The sequence below is a fragment of the Rhinolophus ferrumequinum genome, chromosome 15 (genome assembly GCF_004115265.2).
Source record: "Rhinolophus ferrumequinum isolate MPI-CBG mRhiFer1 chromosome 15, mRhiFer1_v1.p, whole genome shotgun sequence".
NCBI lineage: Eukaryota > Metazoa > Chordata > Mammalia > Chiroptera > Rhinolophidae > Rhinolophus > Rhinolophus ferrumequinum.
In genome coordinates, this window is record NC_046298.1 from 45,938,820 (window position 1) to 45,958,932 (window position 20,113).

Consider the following 20,113-nt stretch of genomic DNA (forward strand, 5'->3'; position numbering starts at 1 on the left):
CCCCAACCAGCATCAGAGCTGGCCTCATTCCCTCTCAAGTCTCAACAGGGGCCTGGCACCCAGGAGTCCCCAGCAAACATTTTGCAGATGAAAGCCCATCCCCCACCACACTGAGATTTGTCTTTCAAGACTCAACTTAGATGCCACCTCCCTGGGAAGTCTCTTTGCCCCCACAGGCCAGGTCGGATGCCCCATGTGGGCTCCCAAGTGCCCAGCGCTGCCTCTGCTTATAGCACACAGCACCCCACATCACAGCTACCTTTGCCCACGTCCACGTCCATCCCCTCTTCAACATGGACGCTTCTTGAGGGCAGGGACTGGACATGACTCACCTGGGTCTCCAGTGTCGCCTAGCACAGGGCCTGGCTTGCAGGAAACCTAAGTAAATGTTTGTTGAATGAATCAAAGAATGGGTGTCCATGGAATGAGGTAAGAGACAGATGCTGGGAGTCATAGTTTTATTGTCAAGTTTCACGGAAGGGGCTTAAATCCGCCCAATCTCCTTCAGCTTGGCCACCAGGTCCTCCGTGGTCTCCACCTTGACACCGGCCGTGCGCTGGGGCGGGTCCTCCACACTAACCACGGAAAGCTTGGAGGACAGGTCCACACCCAGGTCCCCGGCTTTGAGCACCTCGATCTTCTTCTTCTTGGCTTTCTACACACAGGAAGTCATGGTTCCCGGGACTGCTGAAGGCCCAGCCCACCCTTCTGCAGCCCCTTCCATAGCGCATGTCTGCAGATCCACGCCCACTGGCTGAACCCTTCTGGACCTACCCACTGGCCACGACACATGTGTGACTTATGGCTGTGGACAGTTCCTGGGAAGCCCCCACTATTGTGGGAATCCTCCAGCTTGAGAAGCTTTTCACTGGCTGAAATGAACTGGCAAACTCATCCTTCCAGCAGTAATAACTCACTGGACTTTTGGCCAAGCGGACCCACTGAACTCTCCCTATTGGCTGAGATGAACCACTGAACTCTCCCTATTGGCTGAGATAACCCACTGAACTCTCCCTATTGGATGAGATAACCCACTGAACTCTTCCTGTTGGCTGAGATGACCCAATAAATCCTCCTCATTTGGCTAGGTTTCACAATGAACTATTCTTGTTGGTTGGAATGACAAGGGGAAACATTTTTTATTGTCCAATGAAGCCTTTCTATTGGTTGAGGTAAATAGGAAACTGTCCCTATTAGCCGAAACAGCCCCTATGGACTATCGTTATTGGCAGAAATGACCCAGTGAGCCCTCTCTGTTAGCCAAAATGACCAGTGATTCCTTCCTTTGGATGAGATGTCCCTTGGATCTTATCTCCTCCCATCTGACCACCAGGGAGGCGCTGGGCCTGCAATATTCACCCACTCCCAGACCCTAAGTGACTTTCACTCCCAGATCCTCCGTGACCACCCCACGCGTAGGCCCTCAGTGACCCATCTGCCAAGTGCTCACCATGATATTGGGCAACGTGGCATATCGGGGCTCATTGAGCCGCAGGTCGGCTGTCACCACAGCAGGCAGCTTCAGGCGCAGGGTCTCCAGGCCCCCATCAATCTCCCGCTCCACTTTCACCTTGTCTCCTTCCAGTGTCAGCTGGGAGGCGAAGGTGCCCTGGGGAGGGACAGCATGGGGGGGTAAGCACATTAATCCAGGGCAGGCCGGGAGCAGTCCTCCTCCGGCCACTACACTCAGAGGCGAGAATGCATGAGAGAACAGGAGGAGCAGCATCCTGCAATGTGACCTACAGACACCGAGTTCCAAAACGGGGGGAAGCCACAGAAAGAGACCTCAAAACATCTAGGAAGGGCCCCACTGGCCGCTTGGAAAAGCCATCTTTGCATTGTTCCTGTGTCTGGCTCCCCGCTCGCCGCCGCCACCTCCGCCACGCGCCTCTCCCGCCACCACTGTGGACTCAGGCAGCTTTAGAGTTCTCGAACTCTCGCTTTCTTTTTGACCCGCTGCTTAGCATCACTGGCGTGCCCAACCATGTCAGATGCAGCCGTGGACACCAGCTCGGAGATCAGCACCAAGGACTTAAAGGAGAAGAAGGAAGTTGTGGAGGAGGCAGAAAACGAAGAGACGCACCTGCTAACGGAACGCTAATGAGGAGAATGAGAGCAGGAGGCTGACAATGGGGTAGATGAAGAAGAGGAAGGAGGAGAAGGAGGAGGAAGAGGAGGAAGTGGAGGCGGAGGAGGGTGATGGTGGAGAAGAGGATGAAGACGAGGAGGCTGAGGCAACTACGGGCAAGCGGGCAGCTGAAGATGATGAGGATGGCGATGCTGACACCAAGCAGCAGAAAACGGACGAAGACGACTGGACAGCAAAACAGGAAAAGTTAAACTTAAAACAAAAAGGCCGCCGTGACCCACGTACCTTCCACTTTCAGTCTCAGAATCTAAACGTGCTCACCCTCGGGTAGAGTCCCGCCCGCCGGCCTGCCCACCGCGGGCAGTGCCACCCGCAGACGATGACACACGCTCTCCACCACCCAACCAAAACCACAACGGGAATTTGCAACAGGGGAGGAAAAAAGAACCCAAACTGCCAAGGCCCTGTTTTTCTTAAAAGTACTTTAAAAAGGAAACTTTGCTTGTATTTTTTATTTACATTTTATATTTTTGTACATATTGTTAGGGTCAGCCATTTTTAATGATCTCCTGATGACCCAAACAGCCTTTGGAGCGTTCTCTGTCCTACTTCTGACTTTACTTGTAGTGTGATCATGTTCATTATAACCTCAGAGGAGGAAAAAATACCTTGTAAAAAAAAAAAAAAACCAACAAAAAATCTTATTCTGAGCATTCCAGTATCTTTTTTTGTGTATGTACTTAGCTGTACTATAAGTAGTTGGTTTCTATGAGATGGTTAAAAAGGCCAAAGATAAAAGGTTTCTTTTTTTCTTTTTTCCTATGAAGTTGCTGTTTATTTATTATTATTATTAATTTTTTTTGGCCTGTCTGATGTATGTGTGAAACAATGTTGTCCAACAATAAACCGGAATTTTATTTTGCTGAGTTATTCTAACAAGAACAAAAAATCTAGGAAGGGTGTCTTTACGTTCACTGGAAGCCAAGGTGTAGGTCCTACCATCCTGAACCTGCCAGTTGGGTCTCCCTTAATAATGAACATGCATTGAATATAAGGCACGGTTCTAAGCAACGTAAATGTAGTAAGTCAGCAGAACTCTACGAGGGAAATGTTGTTATCCCCACTTGACAAATGAGGAAAACTGAGGTAGAGACAGGCTCAAAGACGTGCCCACTGTCACCTACAGCTGACAAATCTGAAAGCAAGCAGTCTGGTTCTAGGCTCCAAGTCATGCTGTCACCAACCCCCCATTCTGTCCCCAAGTGGCCCCTTCAAGGACCCTCTGCAGGGCCGACAGCAGCCTCATGTGTCACCTCCATCCTCAAAATGTCCTCCGGGGTCTCATCGTCTTCGCTCAGTGTCCCCTCTGGTAAGGCCCCTTGCCCCTTAGTCCTGAATCATTTTCTGATGTGACCCACGCCCTTTTTGTCTAACCAATCTGTTCTCTCCATTCACTTACTCGCTGGAAAAGTCTTTCAGGTCTTAGTTGGAATGTCCCATTATTCCCAGTCTCCTCCGAGTGCCCCGAGTCTGGCTTTGGGGGTACACCGTGAACACAAACAACAAGGCCCCAGCTTTTGTGGGCACTTATCCTGGCAGGGAAAGCCACCAGTAACCAAGTGAACACACACTTGCCACTGGCCATGTGTGGCTCCTGAGCACATAAAACGTGGCTACTGTGATTGAGGGAAGGCAGAACTTTTTATTTCATTTAATTATTTTAAATTTAAAAGCCAATAAGCAAGATACATTATCAGGATTGTGGTGATGGCTTCCCGGATGTATACATGTGTTAAAGCTTATCAAATTGTACACTTTCAGTGTGTGCAGTTTATTATAGGCCAGTTATGTCTTAATAAAGCTGTTTAAAAAAATGATACTCGATACAGTTATTGGAAAACATTTAAGTCTGTTTGGAAAAACTTGGGTGTAGAAATCTACTTTTTCAGCTATGAACTTTAGGAATCTAGTTAAGTATTTCTGATGGAAATTTACCATCTGAATTGAGATGTGCTCTCAATATAATATTCACTGGCTTTCAAAAATTTTGTATGAAAAGAAAAAAGAATGTAAAATAGTTCAATATTTTTATATTGATTACATACATATTGAAATGATATTTTAGATATATTGGGTTGAATAAAATATCATTAAAATTAATTTGCCTGTTAGCACTTTTTTAATGTGGCTATGAAAAAATTTAAATTACCAATGTGGCTTGCTTGCATTTCTATTGGACTGGCACAAGCGGGGACTGGGGGACCTGGAATTTGGAATGGGCATGAGTATTTCACAGAGGGTGAGCAAGGAAGGCCTCTCTGAAGAAGTGATATCTGAGAGGTCTCCACCTGAAGGAAGGGAGTGAAAAGCCCTGAGGAAATCTAAGGGAACCGTGTTCCAGACTGACGGAACAGCAAGCACAAAGGCCCTGAGGCAGGAATGAGTTTGGAGTGGTGGAGGAGCAGCAGGACTGGAGGGGCTGGAGCACATGAGGGCCTGGAAGAGGCCCGGTGTCCTGGCTGGGGGCTCCTCCGTCCTACCCGTTGGAGTAAACATCCTGCTTTACCTGCCTCCCTCCAGAACATCAGGGACAAGGGCGGGTGTGTCCTAAGCTCCAGGCCTGGCCCTCAGCAGGTGCACCCCACTCCAGCCTCACCTGTGGCCAGTCCAGAAAGCCGGCTGTCATCTGCCCCGTCTGGTTACAGTCATCATCGATGGCCTGAAGGGAACAAAGAGGAGACTATGACAATGGGGCATCTCAGACACAATGGGGGCCTTTGAACAAGAGTGGGCAAGTGTTTTCTATTCTGGCTCAGACAGTAAATATCACCCGGTCTGTCACAGCAACCCAACCCTGTTATAGTGCACGAGCAGCCAGACAACATGTGTCTACATAAACAAATGGGTGTGGTGGCATTTCAGTAAAACTTTATTTACAAAATCAGTGGTGGCCAAAGCCAGTTTGCTGACTCCTGGTCTAGAATGATCCCATCCCTTCACATGGGCCCAGAGACAGTCACTCATCCAGGGCACATGAGAGCACCTGGTATCCCCAATGCTAAATCTTTGCCCAATTTAAATATTCACAGAAGCCTCCAGGGAGCCAGGCCCTGGGCAGGCCACACTGGGAAGTGAATAAACAGGATCTGGACCAATAAGAACATTCTATCCCCATCCCCAGTGATTGGGTCAGGGACGAGCATGTGACTCCAGCTGGACCAATGAAGAGTTTGCCCTGGGAGCTTTGCTGGAGCCCTTGGGAAAGAGGCCCTTTTCTTTCTGCTAGGGTCACTGGGCCGGTGGGATGTGAGCCTAGAGATGCAGAGAGTGAAATCAAGACAGAGGAGCATATCGTATAAGACCCTGGATCAAGCCATGCCTGAAGCTCGCATTACATAAGCTAATAAGTTTGCTTTTTGGCTTAAGCCAGTTTGAGTCGTGATTCTGCCACTTACAACAAAGCATCCTGACTAGTTCACCCAGCATCTCCCCAGCTGGAGGCCCAGGCCCCAGAAACTGTTCCTAACAACTAGGACAGGCAGGACATCAGAGTCTGAGACCCACCACCAAATGCAGGGGCCTTCAACAAGCTGTGCCACCAACACCCATATCCTGGGGAGCTGGTGTGAGACCTGGGGCTCCCGAGCCCTACCCAGACCATGCCTTTTTGGCCTGTTCTCTGGTTAGGCCCTATGCCTCAGTTTGCTAATTTGTACTCTGACTCCCCTGCTGTCATCTTTCGCTTTCTCTGTTTTCTACTGCCTGACTTAGGCAGGACACCCAATGACCTACTAGGACCCATCAGCCTCCCCATCTCCCCAGGGACTAAGCCAGCCCTCTGCAATCCCTGTCTCTCCCCACTGGGGCTCCAGTTCTTTCTCTGAGTCTTGCTGACATCTCTGTGCCCTTCTCCCCTTGCTGTCTCTGAGCCTCCTGATCTCCCCCTCCCTGTCTGTCTGAGGCTCTTCCAATGGCCGGCCCCTCTCTGCCGCTCCCCTGCCCTCAGATGGAAGGGTAGGCCTGGTACCCTATGGGAATGAATGGGCCCCAACGCACGCCAGCCTCGCCTGGGAGTGCCATGTGCTAAGGAAGGTCTAGTTGAATCTTCGCCCCAGCACACTGTTACTGCCCAAGCTCCTCCCCAAATTCCTGGCCTCTGGTCTCTCCCCTTCCAGTCCATTCCTTATGCATCCAGAGCTCGTCCCATCCCTCCCCTGCTCACAGATCTCCCCTGGCTCCCCAGCGCCCTCCAAAAGGCTCAGATCTCTGTTTAAGCCCAGGCTTCAGTCCTGAACCCAGGATGTCTCCCCACATGTCCCCCTGGGCCCTCCACACTTCCTCTCACCTGTTCTTCCAGGGTTTCCCTCCCTGTGCCTCCAAACCAGACCCTCGTACCATCCCCACCTCCTGCCTCCCTGTTACTCCCTAGGGAGGACGGAGCCCTGCAGCCATCTGTCTCTCGGCTCTGTCCCTCTGTCCTGTTGGCCTTGGCCCAGGCCTCCTTTTCTTCCACGTGGACTATCATAATGGCCTCTGGGGCTTCAATCTCACCCCACAGGACCACAAGGAGCCTTTCTCAGGCCCGTAGTGACCCTGCCCTCTCTGCTCAAACTCTCTAGGTGGGGGACAGCAAAGCCGCAACCTGCTCAGCCTGAGACACCTGAACCCCAGGCCTGAGTCACCTGCAGTGTCACCTCACACCCCTCCCTCCAATCCTGAGCAGGGTAGAAGCAAAATGTGGGGAGGGGCTGGGCACACCCACCTGCTTGCCGAGCAGCACCAGGTTCACCTTCTCCTTCTCTGCCAGCTTGGCCAGGACCCGGGCTACCTGCAGGGGACCAAGGCGATCTGCCTCTGCGGCTGGCACCTCTACATGGATCCCTCGGTCTGCGCCCATGGCCAGAGCGGTGCGAATGGTCTCCTGCCAAGGAGAGAAGGGGTTCGACATGGCTTCTAGCCCCAGGGGGACCCAGGATCTGGTCCTCAGCCTCCTCCTCCCTCAGACCCAGGAGTCCAGGTCCCCGGCCCCTCCTCCCTCAGACCCAGGAGTCCAGACCCCAGCACCCCTCCTGGGACCCTGAGCACCTGGCACTGGGTAGGCCCGCAGCTGACAGCAATGACCTCTTTCACCAGCTTCTTCTCTTTGAGCCGCACGGCCTCCTCCACGGCGATCTCACAAAAGGGGTTCATGGAGTGCTTCACGCCATCTGTGACCACACCTGTCTTGTCAGGCTTCACCCGGATCTGCCCAGCCAGGAGGGGAAGGGACAGGGTCATGGGGAAGCAGGCGAGAAGGAAAGGGCACAGGGTCAACCCACGCACAGGCTGAATGGAGACGACAGGGACCTGGAGAGGTCCCACAACTCCAGGGACAGAATGGGGTTAGAACCCACAGTCGGGTGGAGGGTCACCCTCTCACCCTCTCCTTCAGACGTTCCCTAAGCACCAGGGACATTTGACATGCTTATCCCGACTCTGTCGCTGCTCCTTGGGGCTGAAAGAGTGTTTCTTAAAGTTTTGTTTATCATAACCCACAGTGAGAAATGCATTTGATGATAGTCCCAAATGTATCATATACGTAACATACCTTAAAATATAAACACCACTGCAATGTGAGGTTTGGTGAGCAATACTTACCCTTACTTCATGACATTTTCTGTTTGGTTTTTTTTTGCATTTCATGATCAACATGTGGTCACGATCTACTTTGAAAAACGCCAGCATCAAAGGCCTCTCTCTGCCACACAAGCAAGGGTGGAGGGCAAGCAAACCTTTCCTCACACTGAGCACCGACTGTGGCCTGGCCCTGAGCTGGGCAAGGTCGTTCCGGACCAATTTTTCTTGGTGGAAAAAATTGGAAAAATGGCAAGAGTGGAAGTGTGTAGGCAGCTGGGCAGCCGTGAGTCACCGAAATAAGAGATGACAGTGGCTCGGACAGCTGTGACAGTGGGGGTGGAGGAATGAGTGGATCAGAAAGGTCTGTGGAGGTGCAACTGACAGAACTTGGCACTTGGTGGGGAACTGGGGGAGGTGAGAGAGAAGAGTCAAGCAAGACTCTCGGGTTTCTGGTGGGTACTTAGTACAGCGGCGAGGACTAGGAGGAGCCAGCCATGCCGAGAGCAGGGGGAGCGAGGGGAGGGGGGCAAAGCCATGTGCTCCCGGAACCAAGAGAAGAAGTGGCTGGTCGGGGACAGGCCCAGAGATGGAAACAGGTTTTTCTGGGGCCCGAAGTTTCCATTCTTTGGAGGGTCCTCTTTAACAAGGTGAACACCAAATCACCAAATCATGGACACAAAATTGTTCCAACTTCTCCTTGGGCCTTGAGAGAAGCCCTGAAGGTTAAGCCTCATCGGCCTCATGGAAAACGTGTCCTTGGCCAGAACTTGGGTTGCAAAATACCTATTAATACCCTACACACACACACTGAGCAGAACATTTGTCACGTTTTGAATAAATGACCAAATAAACTTCCATTACTATTACCACCAGTAACACTCACTGAGTGCCAGCCAACACTTAACTTACCATGTGCTAGGCACTGTTTAAGACCTTATTTATTCTTCATTACAACCTAATAAAGGAGGTACTATCATTGTCTCCGTTGTACAGACAGAGGAGGAAAATGAGACTAAGTAGCTAAGCATCTCCCCCAAGGTCACACAGCAGAAAGCAGACCTGGGTGGCCGGGATCAAAGTGCACACTGGGAACCATTCTAGCAGTGTACCTGCTGTCTGCGATGGCAGTGACTACATCAGACAGACTGTCCTCCCTCTCCCCCCTAGAGTTCAAATACTGGAAGGGGAGCCTGTCACGACAGCAAGAAATCAGAAAACTATACCATGAGTTACAAAGAGATAAAAGTATGGGGGAAAATACAGCAAGGAAGCAGACACGGACTGTCGGGGCTGTGATTTTAAGTAGGTGACCAGGGACGGCATCACAAATGTGACCTTTGAGCAAAGACTGGAAGGAGGTGAGGGAGGGAACACAGAGGGGGGTCAGAGCCAGCATTCCCTGAAAAGAACTGCCAGTTAGTGTGTGTGTGTGTGTGTGTGTGTGTGTGTGTGTGTGTGAGAGAGAGAGAGAGAGAGAGAGAGAGAGAGAGATCTGGGTAAACAGAGGATCCCAACCCAGTGCGGGGAGGGCTGAGAAAGGCACGCCCAGGGGACTGCAGGAGCAACCAAGGACGCACCAAGGTAGCCTGAGGGGGTGGAATGGGGGCTTTCTGGAGGACGGTGATGCCAGAGAATCACTAAACTTTGATACAACAATGGGTCAGAGTTAGACAGGACAAGACAGCGATAAGAAGCAGAGGGTGGAAGGTAAGGCGGGAAGGGTGCCCAGGTAGAAGGCACAGCAGGGGACAAAGGCCCAAGGCAAAAAGCAGCCTGGTCTGCCAGGAAAGTACAAGCCAGCTGGAGCTACGGAACCACAAAGGGTGAGGAACTGGGGGCAGGTGGATGGCTGGACCATAAAGGGTCTCAAACACCGGACTAAGGGGTAGGACGCTGTCCTAAGGGTGCTGGGGAGCCACTGGAGGACTCTGAGCAGGGGAGGGGCAGGGGCAGATTCAGGGAGACCCCCTAAGGCAGGGAGGGTTCAGACTGGAAGGAAGAGACCGGGAGATCAGGAAATTGGGGCAAGGGTCCAGGTGGGAGAAGATGAGGCCTAAACTCTGGGGCCGTGAGGATGGAGAAGAGGAAATAGGGCCGAGAGGTGGCGAGGGCAGGAGGGACGGGGCTGAGAGCGGATGTGCTGTGGGAGGTGAGGGAAGGACAGGTGCCTGGGGTCTGGCCTGGTGACTAGGTAGTTGGCAGTGTTCAAATAACTTATTTGTTCAGAAAAAACATCAACAGACACATCCAGCGAGACAGGATGCAATGGAGGGGGCCCAGGAGCACTGTGGAAGGGGCAGGCAGCATACCCACTTCAGGAAAGGACAGGAACTAATGCAAGGGCGCATTCCCTTCCTCTCGTGGAGCACACACACACCGGAGGCACTCATGTGCCAGGCCCGTGCTGGGTGATGCTGGGACCCACAGCTGAGTCAAACGTGGGCCTGCCTAGTGGGGGAGACAGATACAACCCCAAATACCTCAGGTCGGGGACCAGTGATGAGGCCGGACCAGGGCTGACGCAGGCCCAGGGGGCTGTGGAGCCTAAAAGAACAGAGGTGCGAGGAAACCAGGAGCGTCAGGTTCAAGGACCCCAAGAGGAGCATGTCTCAAAAAGCCTGAAGGCAACAGCCCTGCCACATGCTGCCAGAGCTGTCATGAGGCCCAGTGGCTGTTGAGTGGAGATGCAGGGAGCACAGACTGGAGCAGGACTTGCCTGCATTTCAATCCTGACTGCCCATGCCTAGCTGGATGACCTGGCAAGTAACAGACCCTCCACGGGCCTCAGTTTCCTCACCTGTCCAACAGGACTAATAATATCTAGATATGACAAGGGCTGAATGGGGTAATCTCAGTCAAGGACTTAGAATGCTGCCTGGTGAACGGTTAAGTACTCACTAAATGTGACCTGTTATAATCACTGAAATGTTCCTGCCGGGGCCTGGCTCCTGGCTCCTCCTCCCCACTACCTACCCCACCCTGGCAGAGGCCAGTTTCACCCACCAGGCCTCTAACATTCCAAGCCCCGTGCTGGGCAAGGCTTGGGGACATGGAGGCAGGCTTCCAGTCCGGGGGGACAGACACGAATGGACACTCACCCCTTGTCTGGTGTAGGCCAAGTACTGACAAGAAAGTGGCCTGTGAGACTGTGTGATTAACCTCTGTCCACACCAGCTTCTCTCCTGGAGACAGGCAAGGCCCTAAAAGATGTTGTCCCCCAACTGTCTCATGGAGCGTGTGAGCCATTCCACCAACTCATGACTGGCTTTCCTCTCCAGCAAACACTTCTCCCTCCCTGCCTAGCTCTCAGGCCTCCTCACTCACCCTATAACTATGTAGCTTCTGGATTCTCTCAGCGTCCTGTCACCCCAGGCACCTCAGGCCAGGGACCAGGGCTGGGGCAGGTTTCCTGTACTGTAATAGTCGATTGGGTTTGCAATGCAGCCTAGTGGGTCAAAGCGTGGCTTGTGTGCAAAGCTCTCACTGGGGTGAGGAGTCAGACGGACCAGTATAGGAATCGCGGCTCTGCCCCTTCCCGGCTGAGTGACCTCTCTGTGCCTCAATTTCTCCGTGTGTTAAACAGGGGCCATGACTCCTCCAGAAGATAAGAAATACAGAAAGTAACTCGTCCTGCACGCAATTATTAAGACAGTGAGTCCAGCACCGGGGGAAAAGGGAACGGGGTCATAACCCTAGACGTACCGGGTTTGAGTGAGGAGCGATTGGATGTCAGAACCTCACAGTCTTTGATCTTTGCCCTCAGATGTGACTTTGACGTTTGGGGGAAGAGTAGTGGCAGAGATCAGAGGTTACAAGAGGACCCCCCCACACAGTGTGCACTCGTGATCCCAGAAGCACACCGCCGCGGGGCACAGGGATGAGGGAGAGGGGGGCCCGGTCACCTTCACGGCGAAGTCTATGACCCTCTTGACAGCAACGAGCGCACGCAGTTCCGCCATCTTCCTGCCGCAGCCACCTGCGGGGTCAGGCGGCACCTTCAGCCTCCCGGTCCGGACGACCCGCCTCCGTCCTTTTCCGCGCATGCGCCCCGAGCCGCTAGCCAGTCAACCGCTGCGGTGGACGCCTCCGCCCCGACAGAGGACCAATCGGAAGGCCGGAGTGAGGGAGGCGTGGCGAGCGGAGAGAGGCGGAACCCGGAGGGGAAGGGACCGGGGCTGTGAGAAGGGGGCGTGGCCAGGAACTAGGGGAAAGGTCGTTCCGGGGCGGGGAGGCGCCCTTGGAGTGGAACTCCTAATCGTCCTAAACTTTTCTCGGCGTCCTGGGATCTACCCCTTCCCCTAGTTCTTTGCCTCTTCCTCGCCTCATTATGTCGAAGTGCCTGTGTCCCCACGCTTCTGAGTCCTCCTGTGTTTGTCTCCTTATTTTCTCCGTGTGTGTGTCCCCACATCCTCTCCATGCGCCCATCCCCTCCTGACCCCACTCCCCCATGTCCCCGTTGCCCTCCACATCCATGTCCCTTATCCACTCCAGGTTCGTGTCTCCATGCCCGTGCCCTCCAGGTCTCCATGTTCCCTATAGGTTCATGTCCTCATGTCCTTCCTGAGGCTCCATGTACCCCCGTGCTCTTCCTGTTCGTGTTCCCACGTCTATTCATGTCGCCTGTGACCGCGTTCTCACGTCCCGCAGAAAGGCAGGCGGAGCCGCGGCAGTGGAAGCGGATCCTTTATTCTGCCCCAGGCAGGCTGTGGTCACAAGCACACGGGGAACCCACTGATGGCCTCTGTGCTCTGCAAGATCATGTCCGCCAGCAGAAAGCAGAAGCCTAGCGGGAGGGGAACGGAGGACGGGTAGAGGACGGTGGGTCTTGGGGTGGATGGCCGGGAGGGCCCCGGAGCCTGGGGTTTGAAGCTCCAGGGCGTCTCTGCCGGGTCTGCAGGAGTCGGAGTGGAGTGAGTGTACTGGGGAGTCCTTGAGAGGTCAAAGTGGGGGTTCCTGGGAGGGCGGCTAGGGAGTCTCTGCGTGGAGGGGGTGTCCCTTGGACAGTCTCCTTCACCCTCTTCCCTCTGTCCAAGTTACCCGCGAGAAATGAGAAGGGTAAAGCCAGCCACCCCGAAAAATAGGACCAGGAGAAGAAGACATCGTTTTTCCACGCATTCTTCACCGTGTAGCCTGTCAAGACGATCAGCAGCAGCAGGCCTGGGCACCGCCCACCCGCGGGGTGAGCTTGGCAAGGGCCCACCTAGACCGCGCCCACCGTCCCAGGTCATGCCCCTTCCGGACTCACCGCCCCGCTAGAGCAGGCCACGCCCATCTCTTTCCAGGCTCCGCCCTACCCCTGCCCCCACCTCTGCGTCTCCAGCCCCTCTCCTCCGCAGGGTTCCCCCCGGCCCACCCTGAGCCTGGGGGCCCGCTCTCGTCTCACCGCAGAGGAAGAAGACAGCGCTCGTAGTCTGGCCCCGCAACTCCCCCTCGCGGCAGAGAATCCGCAGCCCCATCACCAAGCCCACGATGCCAGAGCCCGCCGCCAGCACCATGCACGCCCCTGTCACCGCCTGCATGGCTGGGGAGAGCCGGCCGCCTCAGCCCAGCGCTAGCGCGGCGCCTGGCCACCGCCCCTACCCTCCGGTATGGGTCTGGGAGAAGAGTCAGGGGTTCGGCTAGGGACTTGGAAGGTGTCGTGAGGGGTTGTGAAATCCGTGGTGGCCTCGGTCACGGAGGGGCGGCTAGAGCTGAAGCTGCAGTGGAAGGGATGCGGTAGGGGCGCTGAAGGACGTTCCTAGCTCTTGTGCTGGGCAGGGGAGCCAGCTGTGGTCAGTGCTGGGGTAGTCTGTGCAGTGGGGGCCTGACATCCGGGCGGGCTGGGCCTCACTCTGGCAGGACATGTTGGAGCAGATGCCGCGGATGCACTCCTGCCACAGGCCACTGTGGCCCCCTGGGAAGCGGATCCAGTAGTTGGTGGCAGTGGAGAGAATCATGAGGATATTGGCCAAGAGGCCCAGCAGGGTGCCCCCGCTCTGAAGGCTCCGCTTCACCCCCATGCCAGGGAGGCTGCTGCAGGGGTCCACACACACAGTATTGGCCAACATTCCTCCCACCCCCAGACCCATCTCCCAGTTCCTTCAAGTCCCTGAGACCCCCTCCCTCAAGTCTCTCCATGCCCCAGCCCTGCCTGGGGCCCCTGCTTCTGGGGACCTGGAGATGCCTCCCCTCAGTTGCTCTCATTCTGTGGGTCCCTCCCCCACAGAGGAAGGTCTCTGACTAGAAACTTGGAGACCTTCCCTCCCAGGAGTCACTGCTTAGGAATCTCGCTGTTTTCCAGAGACTTCCATCCCCCAGTGGAAAGTCCCTTTGGCCTGTCCAGCGCCCTCCCCCCACACACACCCACCTAAGTGACACATCTAGCTCCCTGGGCTTCTTAGACACAGAGCCCAGAGGGGTGGGGGAGGGAGTCTGGGCATCTGTGAGGCAACAAGAGTTCCAGAACCACCCCCTCCCAGCCACCACTTAAAGAGATAACCACCCGCTCCCCCAGCCACACACACAGGCAGCTCTCCTCGCAAAGTGACAGCTTAGCGTCGGAGGGCAGGTGTAGTGCAGGGGACCCTGCCGACTGCGCCATGTGTCATGCGGGGCGGCCTGCGGGGTCTCTGCTCCCGCTCCCCACACAAGAACGCAGGATATGGTGAGGCCAAAAAGGAACACCAACGGAGCCATAGGTAGGGGAGTCACACCACTATACTCTGGCAGGCGGCTGGGTTGGAGACACAGGAAGCAGGAGCCACACAATTCTCAACCCTCACTGCACTGCTTGCAGGCTCAGCCACCATCTTCTTGCTAGCCCCCCTTTTCTGCTAGCCTAGCCACGGCAGTTATATTAGTGCCCAATGGTTACAGCTGACAACCAACTAGCCACAGCTGATGGCCATTTACTACCTGAGCCAGCACCTTTCTATGCGAGGCCGAGAGCCTGGAAACTGCTCTTTGGGGCTCTGTCCCCACACTCCACCCCTACAGGCTCACGCCTCACAATCTATGCGACAAGCGTCTTCCGCGAGGGGCCCTGTGCGAGGAGCCTGGAGGTGAATGCTATTTCCTGGACACAGCCAAGCTCTCTTGTCACAGCCAGGGTTTCTCAGGGCACCACCAGTACTTCTGGGCACAGCCAGACTTCCTGGGCTTCTTAGGGTACCACTAGTCTCCTCGGGCACACGAGGGCCTCTCAGGGCACTGCCACTCTCTCTGGGCTCAGCCAGACTTCCTGGACTCAGCCAGGGCTCTCAGGGCACTGCCACTCTCTGGGCACAGCCAGACTTCCTGGACACAGCCGGGGCTCTCAGGGCAGTGCCACTCTCTCTGGGCCTCTCGGTACCGTGCTGGAACAACAGCGGCTCACAGTCAAGGTGCTTACATATTCTCAATGGTGGCCGGTCAAGACACAAGCAAACATCTGCCAGTTCCACTACATGGTAGTATGTTCCCAAACAAATAGTCAAGTGGTCCATTAAATTAGGGATGGAAGGCAATTCCCCATAGTCCATAGTCATTCGCCAGGGCTGTCCTGGGGGTGAGGGATGACCTTGACCTCACCCTCATCTCCCACGGAGGACTCAGCAAGTGTTTCCTCCTGGGACTACAAGTCCTGCATCCGGGCTGCCTCAGCAAGCACTTCCCAGCCCACAGGACCGCAGCGACCTTCGCTTTCTCCGGCCTCTGCTGGTTGGGGAACCATCCATGTCTTCCCACCTCTCCACGGGGTTCCAGCTCTCAGGCAGCTGCTCCTCCTGGTCTTCCTGAGACTGAGTGTTCATACGCACAAACTGCTCCACCGCCCTTCGGGGAGCTTTGGCTGACACCGTACCCCTGCTCGCTGCGCCATGTGTCGTGCAGGAGATCCTGCCGACTACGCCATGTGTCATGCGGGGCGGCCTGCGGGGTCTCTGCTCCCGCTCCCCACACAAGAACGCAGGATATGATGAGGCCAAAAAGGAACACCCACGGAGCCATAGGTAGGGGAGTCACACCACTATACTCTGGCTGGCGGCTGGGTTGGAGACACAGGAAGCAGGAGCCACACAATTCTCAACCCTCACTGTGCCGCTTGCAGACTCAGCTACCATCTTCTTGCTAGCCCCCATTCTCTGCTAGCGTAGCCACGGCAGTTATATTCGTGGCCAATTGCTCACTGGTTACAGCTGACGGCCAACTAGCCACAGCTGATGGCCATTTGATCACAGTCGATGGCCATTTACTACCTGAACCAGCACCTTTCTATGTGAGGCCGAGAGCCTGGAAACTGCTTTTTGGGGCTCTGTCCCCACAGCAGGTCTGGGGGGAGTCTGAGGGCCCTGACTTGGTAGGCCATGTCCTTCTAGAAACTCCTCTTTCCTTTACAGCATAAGTGCTCCCGGTCTCCAGCTCTGACTGTGCCTCCCAGGCCCCCACCCGGGCTCCTGCTCCTCCCGCTCCCTTCACTTCTCAATGCTGGTTTTCCAGGAGGCTCCTTCCTGCACCTTCTACCAGGTGAGCTTCCTCAGTACCACAGCTCCAGGGGCTATGATGCTCTGATAGCACCCCAAACTCCAGTCCAGGTCTCTCTCCCATGCCTTAAACCGGCCTGTTCCTGGCCGTCTCCCAGAACCCAGGCACTCAACCACCTCCCACCTGACTCAGCATCTTCCACCAAACCAGGGATGACCTCAGTGTCCCACCCCTGGCCACTTGCTCCCTTCCTGCCCCTCACCCTTGGATCCCCAAGTCCGGTTCCTCCTGCGCCCTGTATCTGGCTCCTTCCCTCCTTTCCATCTCATGACCTGATCCCAGTCAGGCCTGGTCCTGCCTCATGCTGCACCTGTTACATTGCCAAGTAGCTCTTTCCCTTTCTTCCCCGCCCCCCCCCCATACCGTACAGAGTGCTTTCTGGCACCTGGAGCTGCACATCCTGGCTCCCCGTTCCCCTCAGGAGAGAGTCAGTTGTGGCCATGAGGGGTCCTGGCTCCCACCCAGCTCTCCATCCTCATTTTCCACCTCCACCCCCCATCCTACATCCCAGCCACAAAGCACTATTCTCCATCCTCTGAACACTTCCGGCCTTCTCATGCTTTCACCTTGGAATCTCTCTGCCTGGATTACCTACCTTTCCTTGGCCCTCCAGAAGTTCCTACACACCCTCTCCCCAGTAAGCCCACCTCCACCCCCATAAGAGGGTCAGCCTTTGTCTCGTGCCCTCCCTGGGCTCTTCCTGCCATCCTGTCTGTATTGACAGTCCTCACTGGACAGCCCCCCACTGGACTTGCAGCCCCCGGTGGGCAGGGCCCAGGTCTGACTCATGTCAGCATCCCCAGCGAGTTCCGGCAGAAAGGATGGGCTCAGGAAAAGCCAGCAGAAGGAGTGAATGAATTAATGAAATGAGCAAGGAGGCCTAGAGTGAAGGTGAGGTGAGAAAGTCAGAGGTAGCAAGAAAGAAAGAGTGCTAAAGTGAAACACAGGGAAGAAAAGAGAAAGAAGGACAAAGAAAACAGACAGAAACGGAGAAGGAGGAGGGAAGAGAAGGACGTGGGGCAGTACCTGAGTCCACACTGGGCCCCACACTGGGCAGGAGCCCCCGGAGAGCAGCTTGAGGGTCTGACTCTTTTCTGAGTATCACCCACCATGGAGCTGGTGTGCCGTTGGCTTATGCTGTGGTTCAATAAATCGCAGAATAACAAGCTTCCAGCAAATTTTTGTTGACTGAATAAAGAAACAAATGAAGGGGCTGCGAAAGGGCTGGGGGTGAGGGCCGAGGGAGGGCCAGGTGTTCCCATGTCTCCTGATGGTGCTTTCAGAGAAGGGTGCTCCAAACCCATCCTGCTGTCCTCTGTCCTCGCCTGCGGCTCACAAGGTGTCGTAGCCAGGCCGGGGGCCACTGCAGTGAGCACCTAGACTCAGGCCACCTGGGGTGGCAGGGGAGGTTAGCACTTATCCCCACCTGCTCCCTCATAGCCCCCGGCAGGCCTTCCCAAGCTCCCGGGGCAGCAGTCACCTGCACTGAGAAAGAGGGGAACCGAAACCCAGCCTAGGTAGAAGGACCAGGAGAAGAAGGTCTGGATCTGGGGGTGTCCAGGTTGGCTCCACCGCTCACTGGTATAGACCACCATGGCCACCATCACAGAGAGGGCTGGGGACAAAAACAAGAGAGCCTGCTCTGCTCCTCTGCGGGAACTCAGAGTTCCCAGTGCCCCCCGGGCAGCCTGGAGTCCTTACCTGCTGCAAAAGCTGTGATGGATGAGAAAAGAGGCCCACGGCCCGGGGCAGATAGCGAGGGGATGCAGGACAGGACCAGGAGGCCCACAGACACCAGGCCAAGCAGGGCAGCCAGAATGCTGAAGGTCTGCGTCACGTGGATGTAGCCTGCTCAGACACAAGTCCTCTGAGGGCCTGTCCCCTCAGCCAGTTCCCCCCACGAGAGACCACGTCCCCTTACCTGCTATCAGTACTACTAGGTCATGATTCCCTTTTGGCCAGAGGCCTGAGTGAGATGAAGATGTGGGCCCCATGGCCATGAACCAGAAATCTGTGCTCAAAGCAACAAGGATAGCTATCAGGCCCAGGGAGCCAGCCAGCAGGGCCAGGGACCGACAGGGCTCCATGTGGGTGAGCGCTGGTTTCTGGGTTCTGGAGGGTGAAGAGGCTGGTGATGCAGCTCCCTGGGTCTCTGAGAGAGGAGGAAGCTGTGCACCCGAGCTCCTCGCTCGTCTGAGCTCAAGAAAAAGAAGCCCACAAGCAGTAGGGGTGGCTGGGGGCCTGTGCTCTTTAAGACCAGGCTGCTTCTGTGTCACCCAGTTCAGTTCCTGGCAGCCTACTCTTGTCACATACCCTCCCTTCCTGGATTGCACCGATAATGTCTCCCCTCCCCAACGTCCTGGTTCCCTTCACTGTGTATGGTTGGGGAAGGGTGTCACATCATCAGTGGTTTGGTTGGTGGTTCAGAATCTGCCTCTCTATCTCAGATTCTGTATCTCCCGCCCTAGAAGTCCTCAGCACCAGAAGGGGCCTCCCGGAAGAGGTGAGAGAGAGGCTTGGAGGCTCAGAGGTGGAGGTGGCAAATGAGGCCAGGGTGTGAGTTCAATGGCAGGGGGGATGTGGCCAGAGGGGACAGTTGAGGATGCGTCATGTTTTCCTGTGGGTTCTGCAATCTTCTGTTCTGGGGTGGTGGGGGTGGGGGGGACCCACAATAGGGTCTCCACAAAAGGAGGGGGCTGGAGGCCAGGATGCCTGGGCCTGAAGGAAGAAGGAGCTGGAGACATGGGCGCCACATCCTGAGAAAGGAAGGGGTGGTAGGAGGACACGTGGGGGCCTCAGACTCCTGGATCCCTCTTTGGAGATCATGCTCAGGGCAGGCAAAAAGTGGAGAATCACAATTCTGAAAGTGTGGAAGGGAAGACACACTCACATCCACATCTGATAAATGAGTATACACACAGCTCTGCTTTGAGCATGGCCGGCTTCCTCACCAGGATCATGGTTCCTGGCGGGGGTCCAGGAGCAGGGATGTCAGTGCAGGACGCTTTGGCCCTCCAAGCATGAGCCTCCTCCTCCCACATCAGCGTCAGGTCCTGGGCAGCACCTCACCTATGAGCAGGTATAAGGTGACAGTGCCGCAGCTCAGGCAGAAGGCCCAGGCAAACTTGACCTCTGTGAAGCTGGAATGGCCCTGAAGAGGACCTCTGTTGTGAAGACAAATGAGCCAGCAGACCCAGGACAGCTGGAGAAAGGGGGAACCAGTGACCCAGAAGGCCATTCATCTTCCTTTGTTGGAGACTCCGGTTTGCAGGCCCCCGGCCCTCACCCAGACCGTCACCAGTGAGGAAACTGGCCACTCCTGAGACCACGATCACGAGGACAGGCTTCAATAGGTGGAGCGAGGTCATCGGCTGCAGGGACACCAGCACGAAAAAAATGGCTGTGGACATGGCTCTGGCCAGGAACAGCAAGACAGACTTCAGGACGTCTGCGCTGTGGGTGTGTGGTGAGGGGCCAGTCAGAGCACAGGGCCCACCTGTGATCTTGACTCCATCCCAAACCCACCCCCATCCCTATCCTCCAACCCAACCCAACCCAACCCAACCCAATCCCATTTCATCTCCAAACCCAACCCCATTCTTTTTTATTTATTTATTTTTAAAGATTCAGCTTTAGGTAAAGCCTGGTTAGTTTGGTTACTTTTGTTGTTGTTGTTGTTTTTAATTTTTTTAAATCGGGGAACAGTGTGGTTTTCCAGGTCCCATCAGCTCCAAGTCAAGTCGTTGTCCTTCAATCTAGTTGCGGAGGACACAGCTCATGTGGGAATCGAACCAGCAACCCTGGTGCTAAGAGCTTGCGCTCTAACCAACTGAGCCATCCAGCTGCCCCCCAACCCCATTCTGAACCGTAGCTCCAAGCTCAAACTCAACCCCCCAATTCCCAGCCTAA

The 20,113-nt window shown here is 55.1% G+C and overlaps 3 protein-coding genes and 1 pseudogene across 4 annotated transcripts; 1 reads left to right on the forward strand and 3 right to left on the reverse strand.

Moving 5' to 3' along the window:
- Positions 1-439: 439 nt before the first annotated feature.
- On the reverse strand, positions 440-11,765 carry ETFB (electron transfer flavoprotein subunit beta). 2 transcript variants are annotated; one of them, XM_033127215.1, is made up of 6 exons: positions 11,608-11,765; positions 7,175-7,333; positions 6,852-7,010; positions 4,746-4,808; positions 1,451-1,609; positions 440-655 (listed from the first exon to the last, which is right to left on the reverse strand). In XM_033127215.1, exons 1-6 carry the CDS (start codon positions 11,746-11,748, stop codon positions 485-487), a joined length of 852 nt encoding a protein of 283 aa, XP_032983106.1. In that variant the 5' UTR covers positions 11,749-11,765; the 3' UTR covers positions 440-484. The 2 variants fall into 2 exon arrangements, with proteins under 2 accessions (XP_032983106.1, XP_032983107.1); XM_033127216.1 differs by lacking the exon at positions 11,608-11,765 and adding an exon at positions 11,408-11,554 and having other exon boundaries at positions 442-655.
- LOC117034384 (prothymosin alpha-like) lies at positions 1,616-4,739 on the forward strand (annotated as a pseudogene).
- A 423-nt stretch (positions 11,766-12,188) lies between the features above and the next one.
- Positions 12,189-17,534, reverse strand: CLDND2 (claudin domain containing 2). Its single transcript, XM_033127033.1, has 5 exons — positions 17,231-17,534; positions 13,536-13,717; positions 13,089-13,226; positions 12,743-12,862; positions 12,189-12,488 (listed from the first exon to the last, which is right to left on the reverse strand). The coding sequence occupies exons 1-5, from the start codon at positions 17,506-17,508 to the stop codon at positions 12,415-12,417; spliced, it is 792 nt and encodes a 263-aa protein (XP_032982924.1). The 5' UTR covers positions 17,509-17,534; the 3' UTR covers positions 12,189-12,414.
- NKG7 (natural killer cell granule protein 7) lies at positions 17,319-18,534 on the reverse strand. The gene is made up of 4 exons (XM_033127034.1): positions 18,126-18,534; positions 17,906-18,052; positions 17,685-17,819; positions 17,319-17,595 (listed from the first exon to the last, which is right to left on the reverse strand). The coding sequence occupies exons 1-4, from the start codon at positions 18,289-18,291 to the stop codon at positions 17,537-17,539; spliced, it is 507 nt and encodes a 168-aa protein (XP_032982925.1). The 5' UTR covers positions 18,292-18,534; the 3' UTR covers positions 17,319-17,536.
- Positions 18,535-20,113: the final 1,579 nt, after the last annotated feature.